The sequence below is a fragment of the Tenrec ecaudatus genome, chromosome 15 (genome assembly GCF_050624435.1).
Source record: "Tenrec ecaudatus isolate mTenEca1 chromosome 15, mTenEca1.hap1, whole genome shotgun sequence".
Classification (NCBI taxonomy): Eukaryota; Metazoa; Chordata; class Mammalia; order Afrosoricida; family Tenrecidae; genus Tenrec; species Tenrec ecaudatus.
This window is the reverse complement of record NC_134544.1, coordinates 97,698,165-97,715,293: the sequence shown is the minus strand read 5'-3', so window position 1 is coordinate 97,715,293 and position 17,129 is coordinate 97,698,165. Positions and strand designations below refer to the sequence as shown.

The window sequence follows — 17,129 nt, the reverse complement described above, 5'->3', positions numbered from 1 at the left end:
ATTACCTATAGCACAACCCTTTCTTTTTTTTTAATTTTGTTTTTAATTTTAACAATTTATTAGGGGCTCATACAATTCTTATCACAGTTCATACATATACATACATCAATTGTATAAAGCACATCTGTACAGTCCCTGCCCTAATCATTTTTTTCTCCTCTTTTCTTTTTTTTACATTTTATTAGGGACCCATACAACTCTTATCACCATCCATACATATACATACATCAATTGTATAAAGCACATCCATACATTCCCTGCCCCAATCATTCTCAAAGCATTTGCTCTCCACTTAAGCCCCTTGCATCAGGTTCTCTTTTTTTTTCCCTCCCTCCCCTTTCCCACCTCCCTCATGTACCCTTGGTAATTTATACCTCGTTATTTTGTCATATCTTGCCCTATCCGGAGTCTCCCTTCCCCCCTTCTCTGCTGTCCCTCTCCCAGGGAAGAGGTCACATGTGGATCCTTGCAATCAGTTCCCCCCTTCCAACCCACTCACTCTCCCAGCATCGTCCCTCACACCCTTGGTCCTGAAGGTATCATCCACCCTGGATTCCCTGTACCTCCAGCCCTCATATGCACCAGTGTATAGCCTCTGTCCTATCCAGGCCTGCAAGGTAGAATTCGGATCATGGTAGTTGGGGGGAGGAAGCATCCAGGATCTGGGGGAAAGCTGTGTTCCCCATCGGTACTACCTCGCACCCTAATTAACCCATCTCCTCTCCTAAACGCCTCTATGAGGGGATCTCCATTGGCCGACACTTGGGCCTTGGGTCTCCACTCTGCACATCCCCCTTCATTTAATATGGTATATATATACATATACACATATATACACACACTTATATCGGTGTTTTTTGTGCATGATGCCTTATACCTGGTCCCTTGGCACCTCGTGATCGCACTGGCCGGTGTGCTTCTTCCATGTGGGCTTTTTTGCTTCTGAGCTAGATGGCCGCTTGTTCACCCTCAAGCCTTTAAGACCCCAGACACTATCTCTTTTGATAGCCGGGCACCATCAGCTTTCTTCACCACATTTACTTGTTCACCCACTTTAGCTCCAGCTGTTGTGTCGGGAGAGTGAGCATCATAGAGTTCCAATTTAATAAAAGGTATTCATGGATTGAGGGAGTGTTTGAGTAGAGGCCCAAGGTCCTTCCGCCACCTTAATACTTGACCTATAAATATAGACACATAGATCTATTTCCCCATCCTCCTATATATATTTGCATGTACATGTCTTTGTCTAGACATCCATGAATGCCCTTTGACTCCTAGCTCTTTCCTCCATCTCCCTTGACTTTCCTCCTGCCCTACTACCATGCTTCATCACCACCTGGGCTAGAGTATACCTCTTCTCTAAGCAACCTTACCCTTGATCATTTCCCACCATGCCTGCCACTCCCCCTTCTCTACCATTTGGGGTCCCATGTTTTTCCCTTGTCCCTGGGTTTGTTAACACCACTTCTGTACCCCCCTACCCCCCCACCCCAAGTCCCCCCGGAACTATCGGTCCCGTTGTTTTTCCTCCAGATAGTTCATCCAGCCTGTCCTATTCAGACAGACCTGTGGAGTCACTAACATGCACGAAATCAAGACAGAGGAAAACAAAGCAACAGTATACAACCAGACAACAAAACAACAAAAACAAACCACTGACAAAGAACAGAACAAAACAGTTCACAAGAGAAAAGCTTGTAGTTAGTTCAGGGATCGTTTGCTGGCCCTTAGGAGCGTTTTCCAGTCCAGTCTGTTGGGGCACCACGCCCTGGCCCCAAAGTCTACTTTCAGCATTCCCTGGGGACCTTGCCACTCCATTCCCTTGCTGTTCCGCTGCACTCCCCCAGTGATTTGCCTCGGTGTGGTGGGATCAGGTCAGGTGCAATTCCCACAGTGTGTCTCCGGTGCTGTCCCCTGTATCGCCCTTAGTCACTGAGGGGCATCATGTCTCATAGAAGGGCAAGCCATGAGCACAACCCTTTCTTGTGACATGTCTTCCCCTGTAACTGGGGAGTTGCACGTCCCCAGAGAATACAAAACCTTGGTTAGCAATAAATCTCTCTATCACCACGTGGACTACCAAGTGGGGCTGAGGTGAGCATGCTACCATGAAATGCGTCCGACTCCATTATTTCAATTTGTCTTCTATCTCTCATGCTGTCTATGACTTTACTATAATCTTTACTTATTATCATTGTACAATTGCGGCTACGGGACCTATGATGGTGTGTTAGGGGCTGGTTTCCCTCACACATAAATTTTGAGATTTCCTTTCTGAATGAAACTTTTGCCATATTCACTACATTCTCGGGATTTCTCTCCTGTATGAGTTCCCTGATAAACACTGAGGTCCTTCTTCCTGATAAAGCCTTTTCCACCTTCATCGCATCCATTGGACTTCTCTCCAGTATGAGGTAACTGATGTTAAGTGAGGGAATTCTTCCTGATAAAGGCTTTTCCACATTCATCACATACTGGGTTTTCTCTAGAGCAGGGGTGTCTAACTCAATTAAAATGAACAACTTTGATTTTGTGATTTCACTCATCTTCAGTAGTTAAAGCGTTAATGAAGGAATTTTGTGTACAGCATTGCCTTGATCTTCCCTAAGTGTTATTTCCTTCATAATAATTTTTCTATTTACATTTTATTTCAGATTTTACCTCAGGGGCCACACGTGGCTCACAGGCGACCAGTTTGACACCCCTCCTGTAGAATATGAGATCGTTGATGATTATTGATGTCTTCCTTCCAAATAAAGGCTTTGCCACATTAATTACATACATTGGGTTACTCTCCAGTATGAATTCGCTGATGGTAAGTGAGAGAAGTCTTCCCGATAAAAGCTTTTCCACATTCACCACATTCATAGGGTTTCTCTCCAGTATGAGTTCGCTGATGATAAGTGAGAGCAGTCTTCCCGATAAAGGCTTTGCCACATTCACCACATTCATAGGGTTTCTCTCCAGTATGAGTTCGCTGATGATAAGTGAGAGCAGTCTTCCCGATAAAGGCTTTGCCACATTTATCACATACATGGGGTTTTTCTCCAGTATGAGTTCGCTGATGATAAGTGAGAGAAGTCTTCCCAGTAAAGGCTTTGCCACATTGATCACATACATAGGGTTTCTCTCCAGTATGATTTCTCTGATGAAGAGTGAGCCTGCTCTTCCAGTTGAAGGCTTTTCCACATTCATCACATACATGGGGTTTTTCTCCAGTATGAGTTCGCTGATGATAAAGGAGAGCAGATTTCCCAATAAATGTTTTTCCACATTCATCACATACATAAGGTTTCTCTCCAGTATGAGTTCGCTGATGAACAGTGAGCTCGTTCTTCCAGTTAAAGGTTTTTCCACATTCACTACATACATGGGGTTTCTCTCCTGTATGAGTTCGTAGATGAGTTTTCAGATGTGTTTTCTGAATGAAGCCTTTGCCACATTCACCACATACATGGGGTTTCTCTCCAGTATGAGTTTGTAGATGAGCTTTAAAATGTATTTTCTGAATGAAGCCTTTGCCACATGCACCACATACATAGGGTTTCTCTCCAGTATGAGTTCGCTGATGAACAGTGAGCCCATTCTTACAGTTAAAGGCTTTTCCACATTCATCACATACATAGGGTCTCTCTCCAGTATGAGTTCGCTGATGGACAGTGAGATTGTACTTCCAGAGAAACGCTTTTCCACATTCATCACATACATGGGGTTTTTCTCCTGTATGAGTCCGTAGATGAGTTTTCTGAATGAAGCCTTTCCCATATTCACTACATACATGGGGTTTCTCTGCAGTATGAGTTTGCTGATGAGCAGTGAGATCACCCTTCCTGGTGAAGTCTTTCCCACATTCACTGCATATATAGGACATTCCTGCCACATGAGATTCCTGATGTCCCTTGAGGTATGACCCACTTTTGAAAGTTTTCCCACATTGCAAACATTGATATAGCTTTTGTCTTTCATGACTTTTTTGATAATGTTCATTGAGTTTGAACACTTTCTTGAAGTTTTGTCCACACTGACTGCATTCATAGTTCTTATCTAGTGTATCAGTGATCCGTTGCTCATAGAGCACAGACTCCTCGATGAAGGATGTCCCACATTTATCAGCTGTGTGTGATTTCTCAATTGCATCAGATTCCTGATGTTGAATCCACTGTGACTTCAGAAGCCTGGACTGTTCACACTCAGGGAATTTCATTTCAGTACAAAATTGCTCTTGTTCAATGTGGAGGAAAGTTTCCTCATCTTGCTTGAGCACAAATGACTTCTGTGTTTTCTTGCTTCTGTCCTGATTTAATTCCAGAACCATTAAATCTGATTTAACAATTTTTTCATATAAACCGAACATCTCATAAGTTTCCTTTGGTAGGAAATTATTTTTGTGCTGATAAACAGTACTTTCCAATGTATTAAATTTATAGCATTGTTCCATTCTGTCCATGTATCTTTCACATTGCAAGTGCTCAAGCAAATGATCATCATCTTTCTGGATATCTATAAAAGAACAGAAAATTGACTCTTTTCAACATCTTGATTTACAATGGACCCCTTAAAATATGCATTGACAAAGTAGATCTTTAGTAATAACCCTCTTATATGAATATAAATAAAACACTATGCTTAATGTCCATTGGATGAAATACAACTGTGTAAGCAATCCAAATGTTAAAAATAGTTATTGTAGAAATCAGGTTTGATATGAAAGTGATGCATGGATACAGATTAGGGATTTGCTTAAAGAGGTACATGAAAATATACAACAAATGTACTAGAAGGAACAAATTGAAACCAATAGACCGCAGATGTGATAAGGCTTGCTAGTTCCAATTGGTAGAGGTTAGATGTATTCATTTCATTAACCTTTACTGAAAGACAACTAAGTACTAGATAAAGTTGTGAATGTGAAAAATGCCAAATGTTCTACTTGGGAGAAACGCATTTTTACAGGTATATAGGAAAGGTTTTATGGTACAGAAACATATTCTTTATGTTTATGGAGTCTGTTCTAGCTTGCATCACTTATCTTACAGTGTTGTTCTGTGGTGGCTTGCATGTTGTTTTGATGCCAGAAGCAATGCCACCCAGTATTTCAAATACAAGAAGGATCACCCATGGTAGACAGGTCTTAGTGGAATCTCCAGAAATAGGGACTAGGAGGAAGACATAGTGATCTACTTCTAGAATATGCAGCCCTCAGGTTTAATGGCAATGAAATAACAATGAACAAGTACTAAATCCTCAAAGTATAGTCAACAATAATGATGCAGATAGAAGAAGAGCTTTGGGAACCTTCAGTGCTTGACATGGCATGACTGAAAAGGAAAATAAAATAGCTGCAAACATCCTCTAATAATTGGAAAATGGCATACATGAAATATGAAAAATTTGCAAGTTGTCAAAACAAAATGGAATGTTAAAAGATTGATAGTTTATACATTATTCAAATTTAGTAGACCCGTACTGGCTACTTTTAATTAGATAATCAGGAACCCAAATTCAAGACTGGCATCATATTCATTATCCAAAAGCACATTGAAAGCTCTTCCCTGAAGGATTGTTTTGTCAGTGGTAGGCAAGACCACTTACTACCAGTGTTATTTAGATTTGTGCACCAATTAAAGCAAACATAAAGTGAGGGATCCAGCCCCAAAGTCGAATGGGCCCTTAGCAATGGCATATGCATTAAAGAAGATAAAGCAGACAGCAAAAACAGGGTAGAGTTGTCTCATCTCTGGTGCCGGAATAAGAGCGCGAGGTCGTTTAACAGTGAGTTCATATGGTAGCGAGGTATGCAAACCTCCAGAAGGCAAGACACAACATAACAGACAAGTATGAATGTGGGAATATCCTGAATTTTTATTATAATCTGCCGAGAACACTTCCAACCATGGGCCTTGACAAAGTCAGTGCATGGAGGAGCATTTAAAGAAGGCTCCACCAAGGAAGGTCCCTTCCGCGAACCCCGTGAACCCTTTGGAATTATAGGCCTGATATCATTATTGATAATTGTAGCTGCTCTCTGGTTCCTGATAATTTTGATCACTTACCCTTTTAGGAAACAACTGATGTCAACTGAGGAATATTCCCCAGAAGTTGAGGTTACTTCCCTTCCTATGGTTTGGAAAGATCCATGTCCTGACTGCGTGCAGAGTGTATTGTATAATAAAACTAGAAACTGGATGCCAGAAACCCCACTTAAGGAATTTATGGTGGATCTTGAGCAGGCTGAGCTAGTGCAACCAAAACTCACAGAAATCTCAGAGGTTCATTTGGAAGCTTCTATGTAAGACTTAAAAAAATTGTCATCCTCTTCCCCCAGTTTTTCCCTTTTCTTATATTGGTTACAGCATAGGGGGTAAAATACGGCATCCCCCTCCAGGAAATAACCCAAAGAGAAATAGAGTTCCTGATTTACCTTATACAGGGGCTTGTAATGAAAATGGCATAAGAATGGTTAACAAAGAAGGTGTACAAGTTCATTTTAGTAGTTTAAGTTTTATGGAAAGGTTAGCAAGAGGAAGGCCCCGTGGTGTTTGAAGTCCACGGAAACAAAGCTACCTATTGTGAGGCAACTCATATCTTGGTACAGAAAGACTTTTGGGAGTTTAATTTATGGGAACTTAGTGGAAAAGAAAGAACAAGAAATGAAAACCCTAGAGGAACAGCCCAAGAAGGAACATAAAGAACAGCCAAAGCCTGTCAAGTAATTTTTGATAATGAAATGTATTAATGCTTTAATGATTTCATAGTTAGAACAATGCACCCTAGTTGGATGGAATGTGCTCAGTTATTGTTAGAAGGTTTATGTCTATCACCCTTGTAGTTGAGAAAGTTGTAGTTTCAAGATGTACTAATTTTTTACCAAGAATCATGATGTGATTTATGTAACTTGTCATGGTCTTGTGGCCTGAGAATTTCCTGATGAATGATCTCAGGCCATAAGCTTTAAGCCAAGAAAAAGAATATATATGCTGAAGCTTTGCGTGAATAAAATTGGAACAGTCACCCATAACCTTTGAGTCGTGTGGTTTCTGTCTCCTCACCGATGCCATTACCCACCTTGAGGGAACCCCGGACCTTGCTGCAGATAGACTGCAAAAATAATCGTTTTATTAGGGGTTCATACAACTCTTATCATAATCCATACATACATCAATTGTGTAAAGCACATTTGTACATTCAGTGCCCTTATCATTCTCAAAACATTTGCTCTCCACTTAAGCCTCTGGAATCAGGTCCTCATTTTCCCCCTCTCTTCCCACACCCCCCTCCCTCATGAAACCTTGATAAATTATAAATTATTATTTTGTCATATCTTGCCTGTCCAACATCTCCCTTCACTCACTTTTCTGTTGTCCGTCCCCGATGGAGGTCACATGTAGATCCTTTTAATCGGTTTCCCCTTTAAAACCCACCCTCCCTCTATGCTCCCAGTATCTCCACTCATACCACTGGTCCTGAAGGGATCATCCGCCCTGGATTCCACGTGTTTCTGGTTCTTATCTGTACCAGTGTATACCCTCTGGTCTAGTCAGACATGCAAGGTAGAATTAGGATCATGAGAGTGCAGGGGGATGAAGCATTTAGGAACTAGAGGAAAGCTGTATTTTTCATCGTTGCTACATCACACACTGTCTGGCTGATTGCCTCCCAAAGACCCCTCTGCAAGGGGATCTCCAGTGGTCTAATAATGGGCTTTGGATCTCCACTTTGCACTCCCTCCCTCATTCACTCTGGTAAGATTTTTTGTTCTGATGATGCCTGATACCTGATCCCTTTGCTTCTAGCTAGATGGCCACTTGTTTACCTTGAAGCCTTTAAGACCCCAGACACTTTATCTTTTGATAGCTGGGCACCATCAGCTTTCTTCACCACATTTGTTTATTCACCCGCTTTGTCTTCAGTGGTTGTGTCGGGAAGGTGAGCATGATAGAATGCCAATTTAATAGAAGAAAATATTTTTTTATTCAGGACCTGAATTCTTTTAGAATACTTGATGATAAGTATCAGGCTGTGGGAAGGTGAGGGTCAAGAAGAGTGGTGCAGACATATTATTTATCCTCAGAATGAAGGAAGATTGCAAAGCCTGGTATCTAGGTGGAGAGGCATTCACACTTGTAAGCTGGAAAAGAGTCCCAGTTACATTCTCCTAATTAAAAATCATCCCCACAATATCCTCTCATTATAGTGTTACCTTAATGATACCTCATACCAGCACATGGCTAATTACTATCTGCCAGTAGCTTTAACTACAAGAGCAGACGTGTTGTTATTGTTCGCCCTGCTAAGGAGACAGTTACTCTACTCCACCTGCCCTCAACACTGGTCTTAAATTGCTCATCCAATTAGTTCCGGCATCCCAGATTAAAGATCCTGCCTACCTTGTTAGGTAGGTAGGTGTCTGTGAGGTGGGCAGGGGGGCTGCATGCCCTGAGATTACATAAATTAGTGAAACATACAAAGTCTTTTTATTTCTGCCCTTCAATTACACAACCTTTTATGACCCATCCAGAGGGCATTTAAGAGACAAAGGGATAGTTGATTGCTTGAGTGATAGCAACAAAGGGAAGCTGATTGTTTTTATAGCTAGGCAAATTTTAGCTGAGTAGCAAGAAGTCAGCTGCCTGTAGGAGCTGTACACTAACATCTTACTGGAGGGCATTGTGGAGAAAACTCTATCTGGGGATTGTGCATTTCAGCTCTAGCTTTATCCTTGGGGCTTGAGAAGGTTTTCTTCTAACACTAGTACTGGTCTTCCATGCTCTGTGGTCAGGAGTATAGAGATAAGGCTGCTTTCATCCAGGTTCTGTTTTCCACAATAAAGAAATTGAGGGTGGAGGAGGGAGAGCATAAAGTGGAGCTAATACCAAGGAATTTAAGAACAAAACGTTTCAAACTGTGGTAGCAATTGTATAGTACTCCTCCATGTAATTGAACTATGGGATGTTATGATATCTATAAGAGCTCCCAACAAAATATTGAAAAATATATATTGAAAATTTCACATGAGTTTTGCAGCCTGATATTGATCAACCATACAATCATATACAGTGATGAATGTAAAATTTGGGGAAAGTATCAGTAATGGAAAAATGTAACAATAGTGACAGGACATACAAGTTTACTGATAAAATTTTGAGACTAATGATGAATTCATACCAAATTTCTTATTAAGCACCAGAAATGGAAACTATACATATGGATCTTTTGGATTGGAACAAATGAAAATCAAATCAACCACATCTATAGAAAGAAATGGTGGAAAAGCTCATTAGTCAAAACACACACATGGGTTATCTGTTGAACAGATCAATTGCTCAAATCCAAGTAAAAGCAAGGAAAAGTAGCTAGATCACAGAGCTGAGAGACTACATAAAAAATAAACTTGAGGAATAAAAGACTGATGACTGAAGACTAGTGACTGAGACTAGATATGTGGGATGACACGAAAGACATCTTACATATGGAAACCAAAAGGCTACTCAAAAGACAGAAAAGAAAAGAGCAATGTTGAATATATTACGCATTGTTTGAATAACAGCAACAAAATCTATTGGAATATACTGCAAAAATGTTCTTTAGAAGCAGCAAAGGTCATCATTCGTGTATTGGAACCTATTAAGAAGGGGTGGGCCTAAGGAAGGCACACTGCATACTAAGGAATACACAGCAGACATGTGCGTAATGAAAAAAAAAACATGCCCTTTCCACTTCCAAAATTACTGGAGGAACAGACAACTTAAAAAAAAATCTTACAGGTAGAAAAAAATTTAAGGTATAGTACTAAAATATGCTTTAAGCTGATAATTTTCTTGCTAGGAAGATAATTTTAGATACCTGAAAATAACAGAAGTCATAAATGTGTTTCACCAAAAGGAGTAAAATATGGAGAAACATGTCTGTTAAAGAATTGCAACAGAAGAAGGCAATTTGACCATCTCTATAAGAAAACAGAAAGAACTTATATCACCTACATGAAGAAAACTTTAAAAGAACAGGACAACAAATGAGAAAATGGACACCAAAACTTTTAGAGAAACTCCAAGGGCGGAAACTAAGGAAGCCCAAAGGAGACCCGTTTATGGTTGGAGTTCAAGATCCAAGATGGTGCTGCATACTGCAAAGGGAAATCCATTCTTACCCAGTAGGGGAGGAATGTGCTGTGCTCAGAGGACAGTTACAAATTCAGAGTTCTCTGTTTGGAGAGAGTCTAGCAAGATGGATTTTCATAGTAAAGTGGTAGCATACAAAAGAGAGAAAATTTCAGAATGTTAAAGAAACTTATTCAAGCAAACATACAGTAGTGTAAAACAAGTAAATGGAAATTTAATTTCATAAGAGCTACATGTCTACTTCACTCAACATCTAGAAGAATTCAAAGAAGTGTGCAATTTTTATGCATTTTCTGACACCTATTATACATGTGAGCCTTCTACCAGTTGAATCAAATCCCCCAGTCAACTCCCCTTAAGGTATTTTGACTATGCATCTGAAAAAATTCCACTATAGCTTGTTTCTAATACCGAACACAGTTCTCTTATTCCAATTGAGAGAAAGCTTCTGAGGTGACAACTAGATAACCTGTTTATGAGAAATTACAGCATCTTAGTCACACTAAAATTAACCTAAAGTTTGTAAAGCCTGCAGAATGTTGTATTTCTAGGAAAATAATGTTCAAAGGAACAAAGTAAATAGTGTTTTCTCAAGGGTAGAAGGCCTAACCCACTAATCTCGGACCAGAGAATGCAATGAGAATCTATCGCTTTGAGAACACCACAGACACAGCAAGGATTTCAACACTTAAAATAGGAAAAGTCAGTGATAGAGCCAATGACTTGAGAATTCTCCTCACCAATAGAAACCAGGTTGCGATAGTTCTCCAACATCACATCCTGATATAGTGTCTTCTGAGCAGGGTTCAGGAGCTGCCATTCCTCCCAGGTGAACTTTATAGCCACATCATTGAAGGTCAGTGATTCCTATAGTAAGAGGAGTCTATTTAATGGTGTATTTTCCATTTGAAGATTTAAAAATATATATCTTACAGTAAAGAAATCAAAACAGTAATAAAAACTAACTGAGGACTTGGTAGAAAATCGTTGACCTTATTTCTATATTCGCAACCATCAGCCCAGAAAACTAGCCCGATTTTCAGAAAGATCTCCATTGTTCTGAGAAATAAATGTTTTCAAATACACATTCTCCAGGCCAAATAATGTGCCCCCACCCACCCCCTGCAATAATTCTCCATTAAGGAGCAGTCTTAAAGGAGGTACCATAGTAGATGAATCATTTCTGAACCTGGCTACTTCACCATGCCTGAAGGTTATCTGTAGATCAGAGCAATCAGGTTCTGTAGCCAACCCACCATAAATGTAGCAAATGCTTGGGGAGGGCACAGGATGGGTTTCAAGTCAACTAGCACTAGGTCAAGATGGTGAGTCACACTCTTGCTTATTTATTATGTTACCCACTTATGATATTATTACCCATTGACTATGCATATGTTAACGGCAATGACATGCACGCCTTATGGAAAGATCTGTAAGCTCCACTATATATACACCCATTGGAAAATACATTCACGCTCAGTCCTGACCTGGGAAGAGAGTCCCTGTGTCTTACTGTCTGCTCTCTGTCTTTTAATATTTGTCGCAATTGCAATGTCACTCCTGAGGATCACTTTTCGAGTGTTGGGGACCTGCATGCCCCAAAATAATGCACCTACTCATAACATTAGAATTTTGAGTTCCAGTGAAATTGCTCAGCTTTATACTCCCACAAAGTAGATAAACACCTGTTTATTATGAAATGGAATTAGGGCTTCTACTAGTATCACCATTATAAGAGGCTCGGAACCTTCAGTGGCAATAAGTATCAGGAACATTTCAGATGGGGGAGGTCAAACATACCTCAGCTCTCCAACATTTTTTGTCAACTCTTACACAAGTCATTCCTCTCACACCACTCTTTGTCTCACTTCTGGGTCTGGTAATCTGCTGCTATGACCACACAAAACTCAACAGAACAAAGTGTCTATTCATGAACAAGGTACAACTTGGGATCAGGAACAAGCAGCTTTAACGAGAACCAAGATCAGAATGTTCATGGGCAATATCTCCCTGAATGCAGAACAACTTTCTAAGTTCTTAAAGGCCACCTTAGGACAAGCTCCTCTTGACAACCTTAAGACAAATTCTTCTCAGCCACCTTCAGACCGTATGGCCTTAATTTTAATTGCAAGGTCCTCTTGAACCTGCCATCTTTCACCACATGCTCTGCAAGGGCCACTCGTAGTTCTGTTGGGTGGACCTCTGGAGCCCTCCTTACCTTGCCTAGGCAGGGAAGGTGCTAGGTTGACCCAAGAAGCCATCATGTCAAGAGGGAGAGAGAGAACTGCAGGCATGGTTTGAGAAGAGAGAGAGAAAGAGACATTTCCTGTCATCTGACTTGTTGATTTGGTTTTGTTAGCCCCTGCAGCCACACAGTTCAGAATGAACCCATGGATTAGGGATTTGCAGCTTCCAGAAATTCATGAGCCATTTCCTTGAATGACAACTGCAAGCTGCCTGTGTGACCTAATTGGAGAGCTTAATACACTCACTCCATGAGTCAACAGCTTGCTGTCTGACCTTCCCATTTGGGTTCCTCAGCCCCTGCTACCTATTATCAGACCAGATTCAACAACTTCACTTTGTGAGGCAGTGGACTGTTTTCTGCCCTGATGATCTGGTTCATCAGCCTTTGCAAACACATGAATGAGGAGAACTTTACAGATTGATCCCTGACCTCTTTACAGATTGGGGACTCACCAGCTTCCACATCTTGAAGAGTGATTTATTTACTTGATAACTATTTAGTTTTGTGAGATGCTGGAGAGCAAATCATGGACCATCTTGAACCTCTACCTCATAGGGACCGGTCTACTGCTGCTCCTGCAAAATGAACTGTACTATTCACAGGTCAAGAGCTGTGTAATGGAGAAAATGACAAGGGCAGATGGGACACAGTGAGAGAGCCAATGGTGACAGGTCCAGAAAGGACTTTTCAGCCAAGAAAGTGGGGAGGCAGTGAAAATCAAGAAGAGGATATCCCAAAGGAGGTGAGAGGACCCTATAAAGATGGAACTAAGAAATGAGCCAACCTATAGGAGGAAAAATGTCTGATAGAGGACAGGGAAAGCAGGCCTGCCCTGAAGAAGAGCAAATGTGCTTACATGGTTCTTTAATATGAAAGCCAATGTGTAGCCTATTGATTCTGATATCAAATTACACTCTGTTACCTGTGACTCTGAACTGTAATTAGCCCATGGAAACTGCAAAAAAAATTACTGAGCTGAGTAGGAGAGGGCTGTGGCAAAGATACTGGTGTCATAACTGGAAACCTACTGCAGGGTACAGGTCTGTCTAAGCTCTGCCTCATACAAATCACAGCTGATGTTGATTCTCTCTCCTGCTTCCATAGTGTGAGGAGGTGAGCTGCTGTCAGCCATTTTTAAACCACTACTGCTACAGGGTCCATGTTAGATGCATTGATGAGAATGCTGTTGTTTCGGAGATTATCTAATATATAACCTTCAGAAAGAAGCTTTAAAGAAACTTACTCAAAGTCCCATGGAATAGTGAACTCTCCTAAAGATGTGATTTTATTTCTCCTTAAAAATTATGCATAACATATCATTTGAATGCTTCTCAGGAGCTGGCCATAGAATAATAAACTACAAGTTGGAAGATAATGTCATCCAAAGAACCCTCACTGATATATTATGTTTAATGTCAATAGTTTATGTTAATCCTATGATCAATATACTCCTAATATTCTCCAGCCAAATATTGAAGTCAGAGTCGAAGTTTATCTCTAACTTCTAGTATTTCAAATCTCCACTTTTCCACTGAACTGAATCAGTATTACACAGGCTCCTACAATTCCAGTAGGAAATACAGAAACGGATAAAAAACACATCAAAATCACCTGAGCTTTGGGCATTTTCTCTGATCCTTATAACACTGCCGGCAACTGGGATGCTCTGTTTATTTTTTGTGGATCAGCTAATGATGCTCACAAGTTTCAATCTCTCATGAGGACATCCCCAAAATAATAATACCAGGTGCTTCTTCCTCCTTCCTCTAAGCTGCTGGTGATGCACCATCTGCAAGCTGATGGGAGAATACAATGTGAGTAACACATAACCTGTAGGTCCAGATGCTGTTGCTGTTCTTTCCCTCTTAACACACAAAGTCCCCAATACTGTTAATGGTCCCCTCAATGAGTATTGGGAAGCATGCTTATAACATGAGCAATAAAATATAAAACTCATTAATTTTCATACATGTGAATAAAAGATTACTTTATAACAAATAGAGATTGGACAATCAAATATAAATGTCAGAAAGAAGAAACAAAACATTTGAATCCCTACCACACAGCATACAGAACTATCAATTCCTTACTGTGTGACTCTCAAGGAGAATAACAAATGAATCTTTAAGATAAATATGTTAATTAAAGCATCTGGAAACATTTTAAATGGGCTATATAAAGAGCTATTATAAACTAATGAGTATTTTATAGAAGAACTATAAATTGTATAATCACTTTAAAACTCACCATCAAGTAGAGTTAAACATATAATCTGCAGATAGGACACAGGAGAACTGCTGTACAGAGCTTTCAAGACTTTAAAGGCATAACAGGATGCTAATGGGTGTGTACCTCTGACCTTGAGGATAGAAGTCCAACTCTTAGCATATGTTAAAACCAAGGCTCCATAATAAACACTTACATGACATCTATTAGATTGAAATTTATATTTATATATATATATGAAAAAGTATACATTCCCCAATAGTGAGTGCATTTTTGAATCCCAATATAGATAACGTTTTTAATGTAGCATTATTTGTAGTACCTAATGCAGTTAAGATTGGCGGTTTTCAATCTATGGGTTGAGACCACTTTGGGGGCTGAAGGACCCTTTCCCAGGGGTTGCCTGATTCACAACAGTAGCAAAATTACTGTGATGAAATAGCAATGAAAATAGTTTTATGGCTGGAGGGTCACGACAACATGAGGAACTGTATTAAAGGGCTGGGGCATTAGGAAGGTTGCGAATCACTGAGTTAGACAGTTGGCCTATACAAGTATACAGTCTTTCTAGCTATGTCCCCTTAACTTCTTCCAAATCATTTACGTGGGTTTGTCTCCTGCCAATGCGAACGAGGCAAAGAAGCCCTGGTGGCACAGTGGTGACTGTCGGGCTGTCACCTGCAAGTTCAGCAGTTGGAAACTCCCAATTTCTCCTCAAAAGCAGGATGGGGCTTCTATCAACCATGAGTGACATGGCTCTCTACTCCGCCAGAGTTACAGTCTTGGAAACTCACGGGGGCTGTTCGACCCTGTCCTAAAGGCTCACTATGAGTCAGTGTTAACTTGATGGCAGTGAGTTTGGTTTTTTTGCTTCAAGAGGACTGGGCAGCTTGCCCAACAATACTCGGTACTTTGTGCATTGTGGTTACCTAAATAAACTGTCTAAAACCTAACCTGAAGATTAGTCACACTGGAAATCGTCCTAGGACTAATTGAGTCATTTCAGAGACAAAAACTGGGATCTCACTACCATCAAAAAAGAAGAGCCAGAAGTAGGGGCCTTTGGATACTACATTCTTGCACTAAAACTCTTCAATCCAGAAGACAGAGAGCTGTGACACAAGAGAGGAAGTGATGGGGAGAAGCAGCAACAGAGACATGGTGGCAGCAGAACCAAGAGACTGAAACAGAGCAGTGGGATTCCCAGGTCACAGAACAAGAGACGCGAGTGCCTTTGGGCAGGAGGTTAGGAGGTGAAATGGGGGTACATATGAGTACTTATCTTGGCAACTAGATTTGCCAACCCACAAAGAGCTGAGTGTGTTTGGTGTGAGGCTAAGGTGCAGAGTGAGCATTTATCCGCAGAATGAAAAGACCTTTGTAACATTTGCCCATTCAGGACAGAAACCAGGGGGTTGCAGGGCCTGACCTCACCTGCAGGGTGGCTGTTAAGATGCTGTCCCAAAGAACTGTACCTTGAGTCACTGATGATCCTAAATTGCGCTTTAGGGTAGAAAAGTAACCCCTTTGTCAAATATAATTTAAGGAGGACATTTATTAAACTTTAAGAGACAACAAAAGACACACACTCACATATCATATGGATAAGGGAGGCCATCAGTAGTTCAAATGCAACTGAGGATTCAGTCAAGACCCTGGATAATAGGGCACAGAACAAAAGGCCATGTCACAGATCATGATTGGTGGCAGATCAGTACATCACAGCTACAGGTGGGACAGTAGCAGCAGGAATGGGACCATAATTGGGACATGCACATTATTAGATAGAAGGACTTACACGAATCGTCCAGGCCCTTCAAACTGAGGCAATCAAGGCCAGACTCATGACAACGGCCCCTGTGCTGTCCTCAGTAAGGTGAGCTCCATCAAGGACACATCTAGGACGGCCCTGGGAAGGGGCTGGCTGGAGAGGAGTACAGGCAATCTATTTTCTAAGGCATTCTCCCCAAAGGGAAGATGATCTACATTCTTGGTTAATGATCAGAAAGAATTCAATGGAGGCTTAATCAAGTTGGGGATGCAGCAAATGGACAGAGTTGTCACTGTCATCAGCAACGAAAACCTTAAACCCAACTCAGTGCCAGCGAGTGGATTCTGATTATAGCAACACTTTAAAAGGAGGTGGAACAGCCCTTTGTCGATTTCTGAGACTGTAACTCTTTACAAGATTGGAAACCTTGTCTTTCTCCCCAGGGGTGACTTGTAATTCTGAACCTCTGGCTGGCAGTTAGCAGTCCAATCTGTAACCACTACGCCAGCAACCTTTTGGAAATTGGAGTGCTCACAATTTAAGTTCTAATATAATTATAAATGGTTTCATAACAAGTGAATTCTATCTTTCAGGGAGATGCTCAAATTGCTCAGACCCTGACCAATGGGGCAGCCTGGATCCTTGTACACTGGTGCTTTCCTGGATTCAGACTCCAGGAAGCCCAGATCCCTACTCCTTTCCCTCAAGTTCCTCTGCCCAGTGCTGCCCCCAGGAACCCCAGGGATGCTCACCCTGGAGTCAGGTG

General features: G+C 41.0%; 1 protein-coding gene across 1 annotated transcript; it reads right to left on the bottom strand.

Moving 5' to 3' along the window:
• Positions 1 to 2,770: 2,770 nt before the first annotated feature.
• Positions 2,771 to 4,204, bottom strand: LOC142427626 (uncharacterized). Its single transcript, XM_075532810.1, is given in 1 exon segment — positions 2,771 to 4,204. A coding segment is annotated over 1 exon segment (1,434 nt).
• Positions 4,205 to 17,129: the final 12,925 nt, after the last annotated feature.